This window comes from Notechis scutatus, chromosome 15 (genome assembly GCF_049901735.1).
Source record: "Notechis scutatus isolate UNSWTSFEM ecotype Mainland chromosome 15, rNotScu1.2, whole genome shotgun sequence".
NCBI classification, from domain to species: domain Eukaryota; kingdom Metazoa; phylum Chordata; class Lepidosauria; order Squamata; family Elapidae; genus Notechis; species Notechis scutatus.
In genome coordinates this window covers 9,516,920-9,532,339 of record NC_142023.1, presented here as the reverse complement: position 1 = coordinate 9,532,339, position 15,420 = coordinate 9,516,920, and the positions used below count along the sequence as shown (strand labels likewise).

The 15,420-nt window shown below is 48.1% G+C and overlaps 3 protein-coding genes across 3 annotated transcripts; 2 read left to right on the top strand and 1 right to left on the bottom strand.

The window, feature by feature from the left end:
* Positions 1-686: 686 nt before the first annotated feature.
* On the top strand, positions 687-1,506 carry RNF183 (ring finger protein 183). The gene has a single exon (XM_026686738.2). The coding sequence runs from the start codon at positions 810-812 to the stop codon at positions 1,395-1,397; it is 588 nt and encodes a 195-aa protein (XP_026542523.1). The 5' UTR covers positions 687-809; the 3' UTR covers positions 1,398-1,506.
* Positions 1,507-2,627: 1,121 nt separating this feature from the next.
* PRPF4 (pre-mRNA splicing tri-snRNP complex factor PRPF4) lies at positions 2,628-12,638 on the bottom strand. The gene is made up of 14 exons (XM_026686729.2): positions 12,519-12,638; positions 11,631-11,808; positions 11,131-11,317; positions 10,958-11,045; positions 10,547-10,626; positions 10,144-10,237; positions 9,543-9,637; positions 8,701-8,759; positions 8,464-8,587; positions 6,973-7,062; positions 6,051-6,173; positions 5,480-5,587; positions 4,500-4,618; positions 2,628-3,265 (listed from the first exon to the last, which is right to left on the bottom strand). Exons 1-14 carry the CDS (start codon positions 12,597-12,599, stop codon positions 3,072-3,074), a joined length of 1,620 nt encoding a protein of 539 aa, XP_026542514.1. The 5' UTR covers positions 12,600-12,638; the 3' UTR covers positions 2,628-3,071.
* Positions 12,639-12,678: 40 nt separating this feature from the next.
* Positions 12,679-15,049, top strand: CDC26 (cell division cycle 26). Its single transcript, XM_026686743.2, has 2 exons — positions 12,679-12,867; positions 14,087-15,049. The coding sequence occupies exons 1-2, from the start codon at positions 12,751-12,753 to the stop codon at positions 14,261-14,263; spliced, it is 294 nt and encodes a 97-aa protein (XP_026542528.1). The 5' UTR covers positions 12,679-12,750; the 3' UTR covers positions 14,264-15,049.
* The last annotated feature ends 371 nt before the right edge of the window (positions 15,050-15,420 follow it).

Here is a 15,420-nt window from a genome sequence, read left to right as displayed (position 1 = left end):
GAAAATCATCCTTGACATTCAACAAGTCTTGTCTTGGGCAAGACAAGGAAATAATAGCGAAAAAATATTTAGAGACAACGCTGTCAATTTTTTTTGCCGAAGTTCCTGAGCAAACCGGAGCAAATCAAGGGCGTCCTATTGATGCCTACGTCATGAGGGCTAGAAACTTGGGGGGTAAAAATTAAAGTGCACCTTCGCCACAAGCTCATTTCCGCCTCCTCCCTTATCTCTGCGGTCATATCACAGACTCTCCGTCCCCCGGGGGGGACAATGGCTTGCTGTATTCTGTAACGCATTACGTCCTCCAATAGCGCTGTATAAATAGCCGTAGTAATTTAAGCATTCCCGGGAGATTTCATGCACGCCCAACCTTCATTCTTATTCTAACTTCTCTCTTCTGGTTTTTTTTTTGCTCCAGTGATGGATTTCGCGCGCTTTAAAGAAAGGGAGGGGGGCCCTTTGGTCTGCCTAGCAATCCCACCCCTTTGCCCTCCTCCCAGGACTGCTACGAGAGTGATCTGCCACGCTTCTGCTGGCTCTTTCGAGCCTCTTAAGTAATTTTGAATAAACGACAGACTGCCGAGAGAGAGACCGGCCAAGCCAGAGGAAGGAGTCAAGCAGGGAATTAGTCTGGAATCTTTACGTGACCACGAGAAAAGGACATCTGGTTTCTCTTGGACGCCGTTGAGGTGCAAACGGCCAGTCTGGAAAGAATTCCCGTGAATCGGGAATGAGTGATAAAGCCTCCCAACCGAGCCCTTCGCACGTGGAGCAGGTCGTTCACGCCTGACAGAACCTCTTCCACAGCCATGGCCAAAAACGTAGACCAGGAGCCAAGCTCGGTTTCGGAATGCCCGGTCTGCTGGAACGCTTACGACAATGTTTTCCGGACCCCCAAACTCCTGCGGTGTGGCCATTCCTTCTGCATTGAGTGCCTGGCCCATCTCAGCCTCATCGCTGCCACCCGGAACCAGCTGCCTTGCCCTCTTTGCCGCTGCCTGACCTTGCTGCCGGCCAACCAGCAGGTGACCGAACTGCCCACCAACGTCTCCCTCTTGCACAAGTTGGGCTTGGAACCCAACCACATCATCCTGGAAGGGCGGCAACTGTGCCTTAAGGAGCAGCGCAAGGCCAGGTACTTCCTGCGGCAACCCAGGGTCTACACCCTGGACCTGGGCGTGGACCCCGAACTAGGCACCCAGCCTTACTCCGAGAGCCCCCAACTGGCCACCGTGGCCAACACGCCCACCGTTCCTCGGCGCTCCCTTCTCCGAGAATGCATCCGGAACCCGCACCTCCGGATCTTCACCTACTTGATGGTCATTATCTTAAGCGTGACTTTGCTGCTCGTCTTCTCCGTCTTCTGGACAAAAAACTATTTCCCAGGTTTGGGATGAGGGAGAAGCAGACCTTGGGGAAGTTGAATTTGATTGAAGCGGGGTGGTGGCGGGGTTCCCGCAGGGCTTGGGAACGGAGGAACCCGGTGACGTATTTTGGGAAGGGAGAAGCAATCCTTTGGCTGAAGAGCTCAGCGCCTGAATTTAGGGATCAAGAAGGTAGGAGAGATGATGGCTATGATGACCGTTTGCCTACGTCCAATGCCTGGGTCATAAAGAGGGAGCTCTCCTTGGCAGAGGGAACACACTACAGAATGTGAGACTGGGAGATGGTACACTGTCCAACGCAGAGATCTTCAAAAGAGTTTGGCTATTACCCCGATTGAAAAAAAAACCCACCAGCACCAACTTGTCTCCAGAAGTTGTAGGTGCTTCAACACTGGAGGTTTTTTTTAAAAAGACACCGGACATTCACTTGTCTGAAATGGTATATAGGGTTTCCTGCTTGAGCAGGGCGTTGGACTAGATGACCTCCAAGGCCCCTTCCAATTCTTTATTATTCTCTTTACAATACTTAGAGGAAAGTCAAGTTCAATTTATCTTTGTACTTTAAGGTGCAGCGTTTGTAAATGCAAAAGTGTGGACCTCTGTACGTGTGGGAGAGAGAAGAAAGAGAGAAATCAAGAGAATCAAATCAATCATATTAAAGAAATGTTTAATTTTTTTTCCCCCTTTCATCCTCTGGGCTGGTTTGCATCGTTTATTTATTAAATGCTCTTCTCACTGCCCAAATATTACGAAGTTCACCAGGTCCTGTGTATCTAGCAAATGCATTCATCCCCCACGGTAAAATTGTTTTGACCAAGATTAGGGGAGGGTTTTTTTAAAAAAATTTTTTTTGCAGTTCTGGAAACCTTTTTGGCGTTCGATTTCAGTGGGGTGAATGCAAATGTGGGCTAATTCATTCACTGTGTCAATGCTGCCACTGAATTACAACTGAGGGGGTTGAAATTAAATTTATGGAGGAGGGAGCAGGGCAGGAAGGAATCCAACTTTGGTTGCCCAGAAGGGAATTTAGAAGAAGTCCGTGTTGTGTGAAGAGTGAAGAGAAGGGAGGAGAGGAAAAGGGAATGAAGGGAGGGAGGAGAAAAGGAAAGAAAGGGATAGAAGGAAGGATTTATCAGTCCTTACGCTCATTAAACAGGTGGCTGTATAACACGAGGACTACCTGTGCAACCCATCAGGCCCTAAGTTTCAAAAGACAAAAACTGCAGACAAGGGAACGGGTGGAGGCTTTGAAAGAGATGCAGCCACTTTGCTTTAATACTTGTTTTTCTTTAAAAAAAATAAATCTCTGCCCAACAGAGAAAAGGGCCCCGATCCCAAACAGAGAGGCCCAAAGACCACCTATCTGAGGGGACCCCCCCTGGATCCCCCGGAAGCGTGTCCATCCGAGATCAGCCAAAAACAGGGTAGCCAACCTTTATCCCCCGGGGGTTGAAAATTGTGTGTGGGGTTGTGGTTGGTTCCCAACCACCACGGCGAGAATCCGGAGAAGGAAGGAAGGAAGGACGTAAATTAAAAAAAAAAACAGATTCTCAAATGCAAGTTTCCTCGAACGCAGCCGGCCCAGGAGGAGGAAGTGGCCGGGTTGCCGTGGGATTTCCCCGTCCTAAAACCCGGGTCACCCCCAGGGACGTGAGAAAGGGTCAGGCGTGGGTGGAAATACCCTGCTTATTCCGCCATCCAGAGCTTGAAGGTCCGGTCGTAGGAGCAGGTGGCGATCAATTGGCCGTCCATGGAGATGTCCAAGCCCATGACTTTGCCTTCGTGTCCGGCCAACGTCTTCAAGGGAGACCAGCCCGGGTGGGTCCACACTTTGGCCGTGTTGTCGTAGGCCCCGGTCAGCAGGAAGTTGCCGTGATTCGCTGGAAGGAGGGAAGCACAAAGACAAAAGGATCCACGGGGGGCACTCGGGAGAGCAACAGATCTCTGGGCTGCTATTGCAAGCTGTCAGGATTCCGGGGATTGCCCCAATGAAACCATGAGCCTCCAGCCAAGGTTCAAAAGAAAGCCAAAGATTTATTAGGAGCAACATGTCCGGCATTAACCTGGAGGAAGTGAACTCTGGCATACAGTCGCCTGTGACCCTGTTTGCCCCCTGGGTGTGTCATCCATCAGGTTCTCCAATTAAGGGTTTTAGTGCACTGCTCCTTCGGATTCCACCCCCCACCCCGAGTTGACACAAGCAGCTAAAAACAGGAACGGGGAGGAAGGGGAGAGGACAAGGGCAAGGGAGGGATAACTTAATGGAGGGAAGATTGTTGTTGTTATTATTATTATCTAACTTGTACCCCACCTTTATTATTTCTATAAATAAACCAAGGTGGGGAACACTTTCGCCACACCTTCCTCCTCCTATTTTCCTCACAACCACCACCCTGTGAGGTGGGTTGGGGTGAGAGAAGAAGGACTAGAGGAAAGTCATCCAGTCAGCTTTCCTGGCTAAGGCAGGACTAGAACTCACAATCTCCTAGTTATTAGCCCAAAGTCACCCCGCTGGTTTTCATGGCTAAAGTGGGACTAGAACTCACAATCTCCCGGTGATTGGCCCAAAGTCATCTGGCTAAGATGGGACTAGAACTCACTGTCTCCTAGTTATTGACCAAAAGTCACCCAGCCAATTTTCAGGGTTAAAGTAGGAAGGACTCAGCATCTCCTGGTGATCGGTCCAAAGTCACCCAGCTGCTTTCATGGCTAAGGTGGGACTAGAACTCACAATCTCCTTGTTTCTAGTCTGAAATTTTAAGCACGGCACGGAAGTGGGTATCCAGAAGGGATCTGCCCCTCTCTCTGCTGGGAAGTTGTGGGTTTTTTTTTGTCAGTTTGAAGCTTAACCTACATTTCCAAGGGTTTCACTCACCAACTGTTAACCAAGTTTGATGTGAGGCTGATTCGCTTGTCTTAAGACTGGGCAAAGCTGGCTGGGTGACACCCCGAGGGGCAGGCTAAGTTGGCTTAAAAGAAGAAGGGAAGCTGCCCCATTGCCCTCAAATCTTAGCCCCATCCGTGGGGCCCCCCTCAGCCGTTCCCCAAAGTCCACGCTTGGGTTTTCAGAGTGCAGATTTTAGGCTCCTGGGGGGCCGTGGTGGAGAGACGTACGTTCAAATTTTACTCCGGTGATCAGATTCTGATGGGCGGGGATGGTGTAAATGCACCTCCTCTGGCGAAGGTCCCAAACTTTGCAGGTGTTGTCTCCGCTGCCAGTAGCGATGTGGTACCTACAAATGGGGGGAGGAGGAAGAAGAGTGTTCTCACCCGGCTCCCCAAACACGACAAACCCTCTGACCTGAACTCAACAGATTCCTTTAATCAGGAGCCCCGGCAAAAAGTTTCCCTCTCACCGCAGGCTAACAAGTCCATCCGGCCGGGACATCTATTCATCTCCGCCCTCTGTTTTTTTGTCTCCAGAGCTAGATGGAGCTTCGACAGCAGCAGTGGCTCTGCTGTCCCAAGGACCGGCCCATAGATTTCCGCTGCTCTCCTCTCCTCAGCCCTCTTTCTTTTTAAATGTTTTATTAGATTTTTATTTTTAAATAGAGATCAATATCAATACATGGACAGCGTGGCCCCTGGATATGATTCATTTGGATACAAATAATGATGATCATAATAGTTGTTATAGTACTCAAACTTATATAACCCTAGTATTAATATACATGGTGTTTTTTTTTAAAGTAGTTATTCAATATTTCAGTATTCACTCTCCTCAGCCGTCTGTGCATCCATGTGTCAGGCACTGGACCCAGCTGTTCCTCTTCTCCCTCATCAGCCACCACCAGACCTGGGGGCTGTTGCCTCTCCACCTGAGGGCTGATGGACGGCCCAGGCTCCGCCTCTGTCTGTCTGTCTGTCTCTCTCTCTCTGCCAGCTCCATTCCCTCTTCCCCTTCAGACCTCTCAGGTTGCCTTGATCCTAAGCCCGACTCCCACGCCTCCCCCTTCTCCTCTGATGTGGCTGCTGGACAGACCACCACAAGGAGAGAAGCTGGGGCTTATACTTACCTGAGGAGGGAGGGGGAGTGGAAGGATGAATGAACCAACGTTAAGAACATACGAGTCATGGCAAGATATCGCACTTACCCGTTAGGGGAAAAGCTGACCCCGTAAATCTCTTTGAGGTGACCTTCCAAGAACATGATGCAACGCCCGGTGCGTAGGTCCCAGACACGCCCAAAGGCGTCAAGGCCGCTGGAAAAAACACACCAAAATATGTCAAATAAATACAGGTAGCCTTCAACTTACAAACATTTATCTACTATTAGAAGTTACAACGGCACTGAAAAAAGTGACTTATGACTGTTTTTTGCACTTATGACTGTTTTAGCATCCCCATGGTTACGTGATCCCCATTTACGACCTTCCCAAGTCAACGGGGAAAGGCCAGGTTCGCTCAACGACCGCTTGGCTCACTTAACGACTGCAGTGATTTACGAAACCGCCATGGCGAAAGGGTTGTAAAGTTACATGTGACTCACTGAAGAACCGCCTGGCTTAGCAATGGATATTCTGAGGTCCGTTGAGGCCGGACAGCAAGGACTCCCTTGTGGGAGGGGTTCCAACTGATGAAGGTCGGCCTTGGGAAAGTCTTCCCCACCTGGCGTGGGACCCCGTTTGGCCAAGGAAGGCCTTGGTACAGATGCTGAGGGCTTACCCAGTGCCTGCTAAGGAGCCGTCGCCATGGAAGGCGATGTCGTAGACCCCTTTGCTGTGCCCTTCCTGGTGAAGAATCTCCTCTTGGGCTTCAAGGTCCCACAAACGCCAGGAGTGGTCATAGCTACAGCGGGAGAAATGAGGAAGGTTAACCTGGCAGGTCTTGTAGAGGCCCAACAAGTATTTCCTCCCCTCCACGGTGTAGAAGTCTCAGTGCTATCAGTCTCTCTCTCTCTCTCTCTCTCCCTCCCTCCCTCTCCATGTCTGTCTGTCTATGTATGTATGTCTATCCATCCATCTATATCTATCTTTATCCATGTCTATATATCAATCATCCGTCATATCTGTCTGTCTGTCTGTCTCTCTCTATCCATGTCTATGTATGTATGTCTATCTATCCATCTATATCTATCTATATCCATGTCTATCAATCAATCATCCATCCATCCCTCTTTTTATCTATCATCTCTATCAATCGTCTCATATCTCCTCTCCTCTCCCTTTCTCTCTCTCTCTCCCTCCCTCCCTCTCTCTCTCTCCCTCCCTCTCCCTGTCCTCTCTCCATCCCCCATCCATCTAGATCTGAACTGTGGTGGAGCAGTGCTTAAAATACAGTCCTGAAGGCAAATTCTTCCCAGAGCCAGAAGTTTGATCCTGACCGGCTCAGGTCGACTCAGCCTTCCGTCTTTCCGATGTGGGTAAAATGAGGACCCAGACTGTTGCGGGGGGACAAGAGGCTGACTCTGTAAACTGCTTAGAGAGGCCAGTAAAGCACTGTGAAGCGCTAAGGGCTCTAGAACTATTTTAACTATTTCCTCAGCAGGTTGCTCTCTGGATGCCCGGGACCACAACTCCCAGCAGCCTTAGCTGGACAATTTCAATCCTCCCCCCCCCACCCCCCCATTTAGCAGAGGCCTTCTTACCATGTGGTGCCCAAAAATCTGCCAGAGGGATGCCAAGTGACTCGGGCCACTCTCACCGTGTGACCTTCTATATCAGCCACTGGTTCATCGCTGGAAGAAACCGAGAATGCCCCATTAAAACTAAAACAACACCAAGAAGGTGGATAGGTAAAGGCATCAGTGCTAGAAGGAAGTAGGGTGTGTGGAGGAGGAGGAGGAGGAGGAGGAGGAGGAGGAGGAGGAGGAGGAGGAGGAGGAGGAGGAGGAAGGCTGTGGGGTCCTTGGTGCTCTCTGAGCTTGGTGGTTTTCTTGCAGACGTTTCATAACCCAAATAGGTAAAGACATCAGTGCTAGAAGGAAGTAAGGTGTGTGGAGGCGGAGGAGGAGGAGGAAGAGGAGGAGGAGGAGGAAGGCTGTGGGGTCCTTGGTGCTCTCTGAGCTTGGTGGTTTTCTTGCAGACTTTTCATAACCCAAATAGGTAAAGGCATCAGTGCTAGAAGGAAGAGGAGGAGGAGGAGAGGAGAGGAGGAGGGCTATGGGGTCCTTGGTGCTCTGAGCTTGGTGGTTTTCTTGCAGAGGTTTCGTGACCCAACTGGATGTCACCTAGCACTGAAGACCCAGGGCTAAATGAAGCTCCTGTTGAAAAGGAAGGGCCGTTCTGTCTGCTCGGATGTAGCTTGGCAACAATGCCAGGCAGCGCCACTCACGAGCGTTATGCCATGTGGCCTAGTGCTGCTTCAGCAACCTCGGAAGGGCTGCAAATTCTGGAATGCAAAACTGAGGCCATGAGAGGAATGTGGCAGCAGCCCCACTCGGTTCCTGCAGTGGGGAGTTTAGCCTTCGAAGTTACTGGGATCTGGTGCCTTGAATTTATGGGAGGAGTCATGTTATTAAGGAGCTGGAACAACTGAAGGAATTGGCATAATTGATTCCTGCTTTTTGTTATTTATATATATATGTGTGTACCCCACCTTTATTGTTTTTTTTTACAAATAGGGAAAGGTGGTAAACATGCCCCAAGCACTTTTCTCCTCCTATTTTTCCCACAACAACCCTGTGAGGTGGGTTGGGCTGAGAGGAAGAGGGACTGGCCCTAAGTCACCCAGCCAGCTTTGATGCCTGAGATATGACTAGAACTCCCAACCTCCTGGTGATTGGCCCAAAGTCTCCCAGCCGTGTTTCATGGATAAAGCAGGATTTGAACTCACCATCCCTGGCTTTCTAATCTGGCGCCTTAACCCCTAAACCGAGCTGACACTCCTATTTGATTTCATGCAAAGTTCTGTTTTTCCTTGTTTTATTTCCTTCTTCCCTTTCTTTCCTCAGGCCGCTAAATTTGAGGCCCAGGCTTTGAAAAAGCAAATTAACCTTTTTCTTACCAGCAGAACAGAACTGTGAGCTGCCTGGGGTTGTTGGCCAAGATGGGTGGCCATAGAAATCGAAATCAAAATTGAAATCAGTAAATGCTGAGGGTTTATCGGACATAGCAAATGAGAAAAATCGGCACAAAACCTTTCCAGGCTCCAGAGCTTGACAGATCCATCAGCTGCGCAGGAGGCCAGATTGACGTCCTTCTTGTCCAGCGAGATGGTGGCTTTGGGGTGGAAGACGATGGCGCCGACGTTGGTGTTGTGCCCTTTAGGAGAGGTGAGAAAGCGGCGAGTTCGAATCGCGATTTGCTTGCCTGGTTCTTAACCAGGCTCTTGTTTGTGGGTGTGGGTCGAGGGGAGGGGAAAGAGACGCCGGTACCTCGCAAAGTGAGGACGAGGTTGCAGTCTGGCACGGTCCATATCTTGCAGAGGCCGCTCCTGTGGGCCGAAAGGAGACCACAAGGAAAAGATGAGGACCTTTCACTGCTGTCAGGGATTCGCACTCCACATATTCAAAGCCTGCCTCTTTGCATTTGGAATGCTTTTTTTTTTTTTAGTAGAGGCCCTAATTTTTTTTCTTCAATTATTCATGGCAAGTAATCAACGGATTAAAGGTAAAAGTTCCCCTCCTTGCACATGCGTGCTAGTCATTTCCAGCTCTAGGGGGCGCTGCTCACGTCCGTTACAAAACCAAAGAAGAGCCAGCGCTGTCCGAAGACGTCTCCATGGTCATGTGGCTGGCAGGACTAAACGCCTTTGAAGGCGCATGGAACGCTGTTCCCTTCCCACCAAAGGGGTCCCTATTTTTCTACTCGCATTGTTTACATGCTTTTGAACCGCTAGGTTGGCAGCAGCTGCTGGGACAAGGAACGGGAGCTCACTCCGTGATGCTGCGCTGGGGATTCAAACCGCTTGAACTGCCGACTGTTCTGATTGAAAAGCTCAGCATCTTAGCCACGGCATCCCTTCATAAATCCATTAAACTAAAGGATAACCATAACTAGACAGCAATACCACCCACACATCATGAAGGTGCGTAGAACCTAATAAAAATCCAGATGAATCTTAAATTAAGAGGGTCATATCAGTTGCAGATTTAGGACGATTCTATTAACGTCAGTTTTTTTGTTTTAAACTGGGTGTCCCCTTCAACCGTTCTTTTGCCCTCTCCTGCCTGAGGTGACCCCCCCCCCAAAAAAAAGACAACAAAATCCTTCTTACCAACAGGCTGTGGCCAAGAATTTGGAGTTGGAACTGAAGTGACAAAAGGAAAGAGGACGGTCATCCCCAATTTGGCTGCAGAAGTTATTCAGGGACTGGAAATGAAACCATACCGAAAGGATTAAGCTGCCAATTTTTTCCAAAAGAAATATTTATATTGCTGGTCCACACATGCCATGCGCCAAATCATAAATAATAACCTTTCAAAAGGATTTAAAAGGAGAGAGAGAGAAAAAGAGAGGATAGAAAAAGAAAAGTAGGAAGAAGAAAACATTCATTCCTGAATGTTTCCTGTTACATCCTCAAAACCATTTATTGAAGGACTCAGAATTTTTTTTAACTTTTATACAGGTAGATACAACCACAATTGAAAACAGCAAAATTTCTGTTGCTAAGCAAGATAATTGTGACGTGAGTTTTGCTCAATGAGGCTAGTAGATGGTTTTTTTTTTCCCCCTAGCTAGAAAAAGCCGCTGACTAAATATGCAACGTTTAGTATGCAGAGCAGATCTAGTCATGCAAAGCTTTCGTCTTTTTTTCTGGAGGTTTTAAGCTATAAATCTCTGACCTGCAGCATGGTAGAGAGAGACCCCTTACTCACCCTTAAAGATTTGTGAAGCTCTTGTTTCTGAGATGTCCGGGTGGCTTCAGGGACTTCCTTAAAAAACCGGGCTTCGTCTAGTCGCTTCACTGCCCTGCACAAGGACAGAGAGAAATGTGTTACACATAAAAGAGGGTATCTGTAGCTCAGGGTTGAACTGTGGGATCCTTGGTGCTCTGTGAGCTTGGTAGGTTTTCTTGCAGACATTTCATTACCCAACTAGGGAACATCATCAGTGCTAGGAGGGAAAGCGATTTACAGAGAGGAGGAGGAGGACTGTGGGGTCTTTGTTGCTCTCTGAGCTGGGTTATTTCCTTGCAGACGTTTTGCTAACTAGCTAGGTAACACCATCAGTGCTAGGAGGGAGTGGGGTTTGTTCTCTCCCTTGCGCTAATAGTCATACCGTGGAAGAGAGTAGTTTGCAATCCAGAGTCTCGCCGTCTTCAAGGTGGTTGGCCCTTCGTGGTACCAAGTCTGCTGATACTAAGAGAGACAAATTGCAAAAGGAAGTGAAGGCACATAGCCAACATTTTGTTTCAGAAGCGATGTGATGTATTTTTCCAGAGAGGATTCCTGTGTGTTTCCACCCTCACTGGAAAATCATGAGACATTCATTTCCACAATTGAGTTTAATTTGAACTCCATTAATTGCTATTGATTTATTCACGGAAAACTCTTGATCCCTCCTGCTCAAAGTGAGTGTTCTTGTACACATGTGTTTGGCACAATGGAAATTCAACCAAGAGAAGACAAAGAACACAAAAAAGTTTTTTAAACGGTTAGCCCCATGAGAGCAGCTCTATAACAAACTCACCTCTTCTTTGCACTTCTTGGATTTTTCATCATCCTTCTTGGTTTTCTTCAAGGCGTCGGGACCAACGACTGAGAGGATATTACGCAGCCTGGCGAGAAGGAAATGTCGATGTGAAAGTGCTTTTCAAATAAAGACGAGGAAGGTCAGTTCAACTGAAACATATCGACCCCCACCTCTCCCTCCTTTCGGCCGGGCCTTCTCCGAACAGCGTTATGGGTTCTCCAAGCGCTCGTAAGCAGGCCTTGACCTCGGAGTCATCCGTGGAAACGTTGATTTGCCTCGCTCGTTTCCGGCGCTCGAATTCGGCCAGGACTTCCGCTTGGCGTTCACTGATGTGGTCGTCCAAGTCAAAAACTTCCCCTGGCCCGGAGGAGAAATTCAGTTATGGTTATTATATATTATAGTTCCATTATTATCCACCCCCCACCCACCCAAGTGGGAGACCCTACACCATTTCTGACAAATGGCAGTCCAATCTCTTCTTGAAAGTCTCCAGGGATGGCACGTGTGTGTCCTTGATGGGAAATGGGGGGGGGGGAGAGCAGGATAACAGGTGATGAAGACCAGAGAAACTGCATACTCCACTTTATATTTCCTATATTAAACCCAAAGGAGGAAAAAAACAACAACCCCAAACTTCGTTGCTTTCCTGAGTCACTGGGCACCTTCTTACCGGTGGAGATGTTGATGTTGCCAGCCTCGATGGCCGCTTTGACGGCTTCTTTGCCCATCATCCCCGACTCCCCCTTCAGGATCCGTTCGCGCTCTTTCTCCTCCAGGCTCCCATAGAAAATGGGGGCTTTCTTAGCAGGAGGGGCATCTCCATCGTCGGACGCCTTCGTTTTGGTCCCCTGCAAAGGAAACCAAGGCGTTGACGATCCAGGGTGGTTGCCGTGGGGCAAATCCTCAGCCCAAAGGGGATGATGGGAGTTGTAGTCCAACCTCCCGGCATACTGATAGCAGACTCCGCCTTGCACTCTGCTCCCCACCTTTTTAATTATCATATCGATGGGATTCTTCTTGTGGCTGTGTGTGCGTGTGTTGTGGTTTTTTTGTAAACTACCTGGGTTTGACCAGCCTCATGCGATAAGGGCCACACTGAATCGAGTCCACACTGGGCATGAGAGATGGGACAGTCACCCCCTATCAACCATCCATGCTAGTCAATGGTATTTGTGATACATATTTAAATGTTCAGTTGACTGAGTTTCATGTTGAAAGAATAATAAATAACATAATAATAATATTAATAATAAATTCTTAGCAGCCTCCTGCTTGTAGTGATGAATGAAGGCGGCTGAGGATAAGAGGAGGGGAGAGTTGTATGACCCCAACCTTGGAAACAGCAGCCCTTTATCCAGCCTGGCCATGAATGGCTCTGGCTGTGGACAATGGGCATTGTAGTCCAAAGTTTGAAAGGTAACGGTTGGAAAAAAGGGGGATTTGTTGTTATTTTTTTTCTTCATTTTATTCTTGTGAGGAAGGACAGCCGCCTTCCCAAACAGACCCCCCACCTACCCCCAGAGTGTTCCACCCCTCCACCCACCCCACTTTGACCCACCGTGGAGCCTCTCGGCGTAGCCATAGCGCCCCTTACAGCCGGTCCGGAAGGATAAATAAGCACTTCCGGGGCAACAACCATCCGGCGGGGAGCGCCTGAGCCAATGGCGTCTCTCTCTGCAAAAAAGAGAGAGAGAGTCGGCCGCTCTAGGCGGCGCCTGGCCTCTCTATGACGCGTTTCCGGCGGGCAGGATTTTTTGGGGGAGAACTTGAAACGAAAATAAGTGTTGCGCATGCGCACCTGGAGGTGCCGCTGGACCGGCCGGAGGATGCTGCGGAGAAAGCCGACCCGGCTGGAGCTGAAGCTGGACGACATCGAGGAGTTCGAGGGGGCCCGCAAGGAGCTGGAGGTAGGGAGACCCTCTGGGGAGTCCCCAGCCGGAGGCTGCTCGTGCTCCTTTTTTTTTTTTTTAAGGAGCCCGGGAGCACTCTGCCCATGCTCAGAGACCCTCTCCCCGTGGGAAATGCTTTTAAAGTGGTTTCAAGGAAGCGGGGGGGGGTGCTTTATATAGAGAAATGCCCGCACTGATGGCCTAGGAATATTTTGCACATGCTCAGAGGCAGCCTTTCCCCAAGGATCTGCAGTTGTTAGCATTCCAGATACATTTTTATCTATCATCTCTCATTTATTTATACCTACATCTATATCATCTCATCTAACTATATATCTCATCTATATAAACTATTAATCTATCATCTATATCTCATCTATAACATCTATATATCATCAATCTCTATCCTCAGATGTCTATCATCTTCGCATCTATCTCTCTATATCAGCTGTATCTCATCCATATCTATTTATCATCTATCTGATCTATATCATCTATTTCTCATCTATATCTGTCATCTATATCATCTATATAGGTCTGTCTGTTTGTCTATATCTATCCTGGTTCTCAAGGACCAGGTTCACTGTTTTTAGTTTATTTAAATGAAGGGCAGTATATATGTCCAGGTGGAAAAAATAATAAAGCATGTTATTGGTTAATGTTATTGGTTGAATATATTCCTGCAGACAGAAGATTGGAAAACTTTTTATAATGGCGAAGAAAATATCACTTTATAGCCAGGAACCAAAGAGATGTATCCTTCTCCTTCTAAATGTACAAAAACAGCCCAAATGTGCTCTTTGTATCCACGAGGATATGTTGTATTTTAAATATTAGCCTCCCTTTATATATTTGCGGGTTTTTTTATTTTTGAATATAAGCTGGGCAGGAACTGAAATGCATCTCTTTTGTCCTGGGTGCTGTTGGAAAGGTGGAATAGAAAGAAGTTCTTTCAGCAAACATGATTGTTGCCAAATAATCTAGAAATTGGACTTTCGGGTGGTCTTAAATTTTAACGTTTTAAAGCAAGGGTCGAATAGCTGCTGGCCAAGGATGACTGAATACAAGTCTGTTTTGATCTTGGGAATCGTAAGTATATTTTCCTGATTCCCCCCCCCCCTTTCTGGGCCGTTTCCAAAGCGTTTGGTTATTCAGTGAATTGAAATGCATTCCATAAAGAGTTGCAGTTGCGTTTCCTGAAGGATCTATACTTTCTTGGCTTTAATTTTTTTTGCAGATGCACAAAAAGCAGCGTGAAGAAGTCGACATGGTGGGAACCAATGACGGCGAAGGGGCCCTGGCACTGAACCCGGATCACAAGAGCTGGGAACAGGTTATTCACGACCGGATCGGCTACAAACCACAGCCCAAACCCAGCAACCGTTCGTCGCAGTTTGGGAACTTTGAATTCTAGAGCGAATGGGGCGCAGTGGGGTTGAGCCTCCTCCATGAAGCATGCCTATGGAAGATTTATGACAAGCTGATTTACGAGGGGGACAGATGGAGCCGTTAGGATTTTATCCTTCTGGAAGATAAAAAAGACTTTTGGTATTCTCTAAAGAATGAAGTTGTGTCCTTTCTTTCCCACCCCTCCCACCTGAAGGCCGCCTTCAGACCCCCTTCCTGCCCTGGATAGTTTTATTTAATCTCCCATTTGCAACCAGGGGCCTTAAATCTTTCAACAGCAGTATTAGGATTCTGGAAAGAGCTGTCCTAGCATGTTGTGGTTAGCCGGAAGCAGGTGCGGACGGCTGAGGAGAGCGAAGACTCAGATGAGGGGCCAGGACCATCAGGGAGTGGACTGATGCCTTCAGAGATTGTGGGGGCTGGCAGCAGTGATGAGGAGGTTTCCCAGGAGCCTGTGCCAAGTGTGCGTGCGCGTAGGATTGCTCGTAGCAGCTACAACAGCATGGAGTAAGGCTGCAAGGTAATGGCCCCTCCTTCAAGGAGATAAAAGCCAGCTGTGAATTGGACGTTCATTGCAGGAAGCAAAGACGTTTTGAAACTCAGCCTCGTGGACATTACAGTATCTTAAGTTGGTATTTGAAGACTCTCGTGTTTTGTGAAATATTTCTTATCTGTGATTCTTGGCAGTCTTGTACAGTTTTGGCAAAGTTTGTGCTTATCGAAGTTAATTAGCTTGCAGCAGCCTTTTAACGGGGGATTCGTAAGACTCATTAAAAGGTTTCTGTTCCCTTTGGTTATTGTTTGTCTTAGTGGAAAAGGGTTTGGGTCAGAACATAGCATAACCTCTGCAGGCAAACCTTTCCAGATAGCGCTGTTGGGGGAATTGTGCATGGTGTTTATTTCTGTAAAACCACCTGCGCAGTAGGGAGGCAAACCCTCCAATCATTTTAACCAGGGTGAACTCACAAGCTTGCCTTTTCCTAGAAGTGGTTGGGCTGCTGCAATTAGCTTATTTTCCTCACTGCGCATCGTACCCCTTTCTCTAATGCCAAACTCGTTAAAATTGGGAGCTATTGTTGGGATATTCTGGCATGTTGTGCGTGGGGCTGTGTACGTACAAACCCGTTCCTCCGGTTTGGAAATGGGATAGAAGTACGAGACGGC

Coding starts and splice junctions, on each gene's coding strand:
- RNF183 (XM_026686738.2), top strand. CDS start 810: ATGGCCAAAAACGTAGACCAGGAGCCAAGCTCGGTTTCGGAATGCCCG.
- PRPF4 (XM_026686729.2), bottom strand. CDS start 12,599: ATGGTTGTTGCCCCGGAAGTGCTTATTTATCCTTCCGGACCGGCTGTA. Junction 11,809..12,518: donor CTACGCCGAGAGGCTCCACG/GTGGGTCAAAGT, acceptor TTTCCTTTGCAG/GGGACCAAAACGAAGGCGTC. Junction 11,046..11,130: donor CCGGCCGAAAGGAGGGAGAG/GTGGGGGTCGAT, acceptor CCTTCTCGCCAG/GCTGCGTAATATCCTCTCAG.
- CDC26 (XM_026686743.2), top strand. CDS start 12,751: ATGCGCACCTGGAGGTGCCGCTGGACCGGCCGGAGGATGCTGCGGAGA. Junction 12,868..14,086: donor GGGCCCGCAAGGAGCTGGAG/GTAGGGAGACCC, acceptor TTTTTTTTGCAG/ATGCACAAAAAGCAGCGTGA.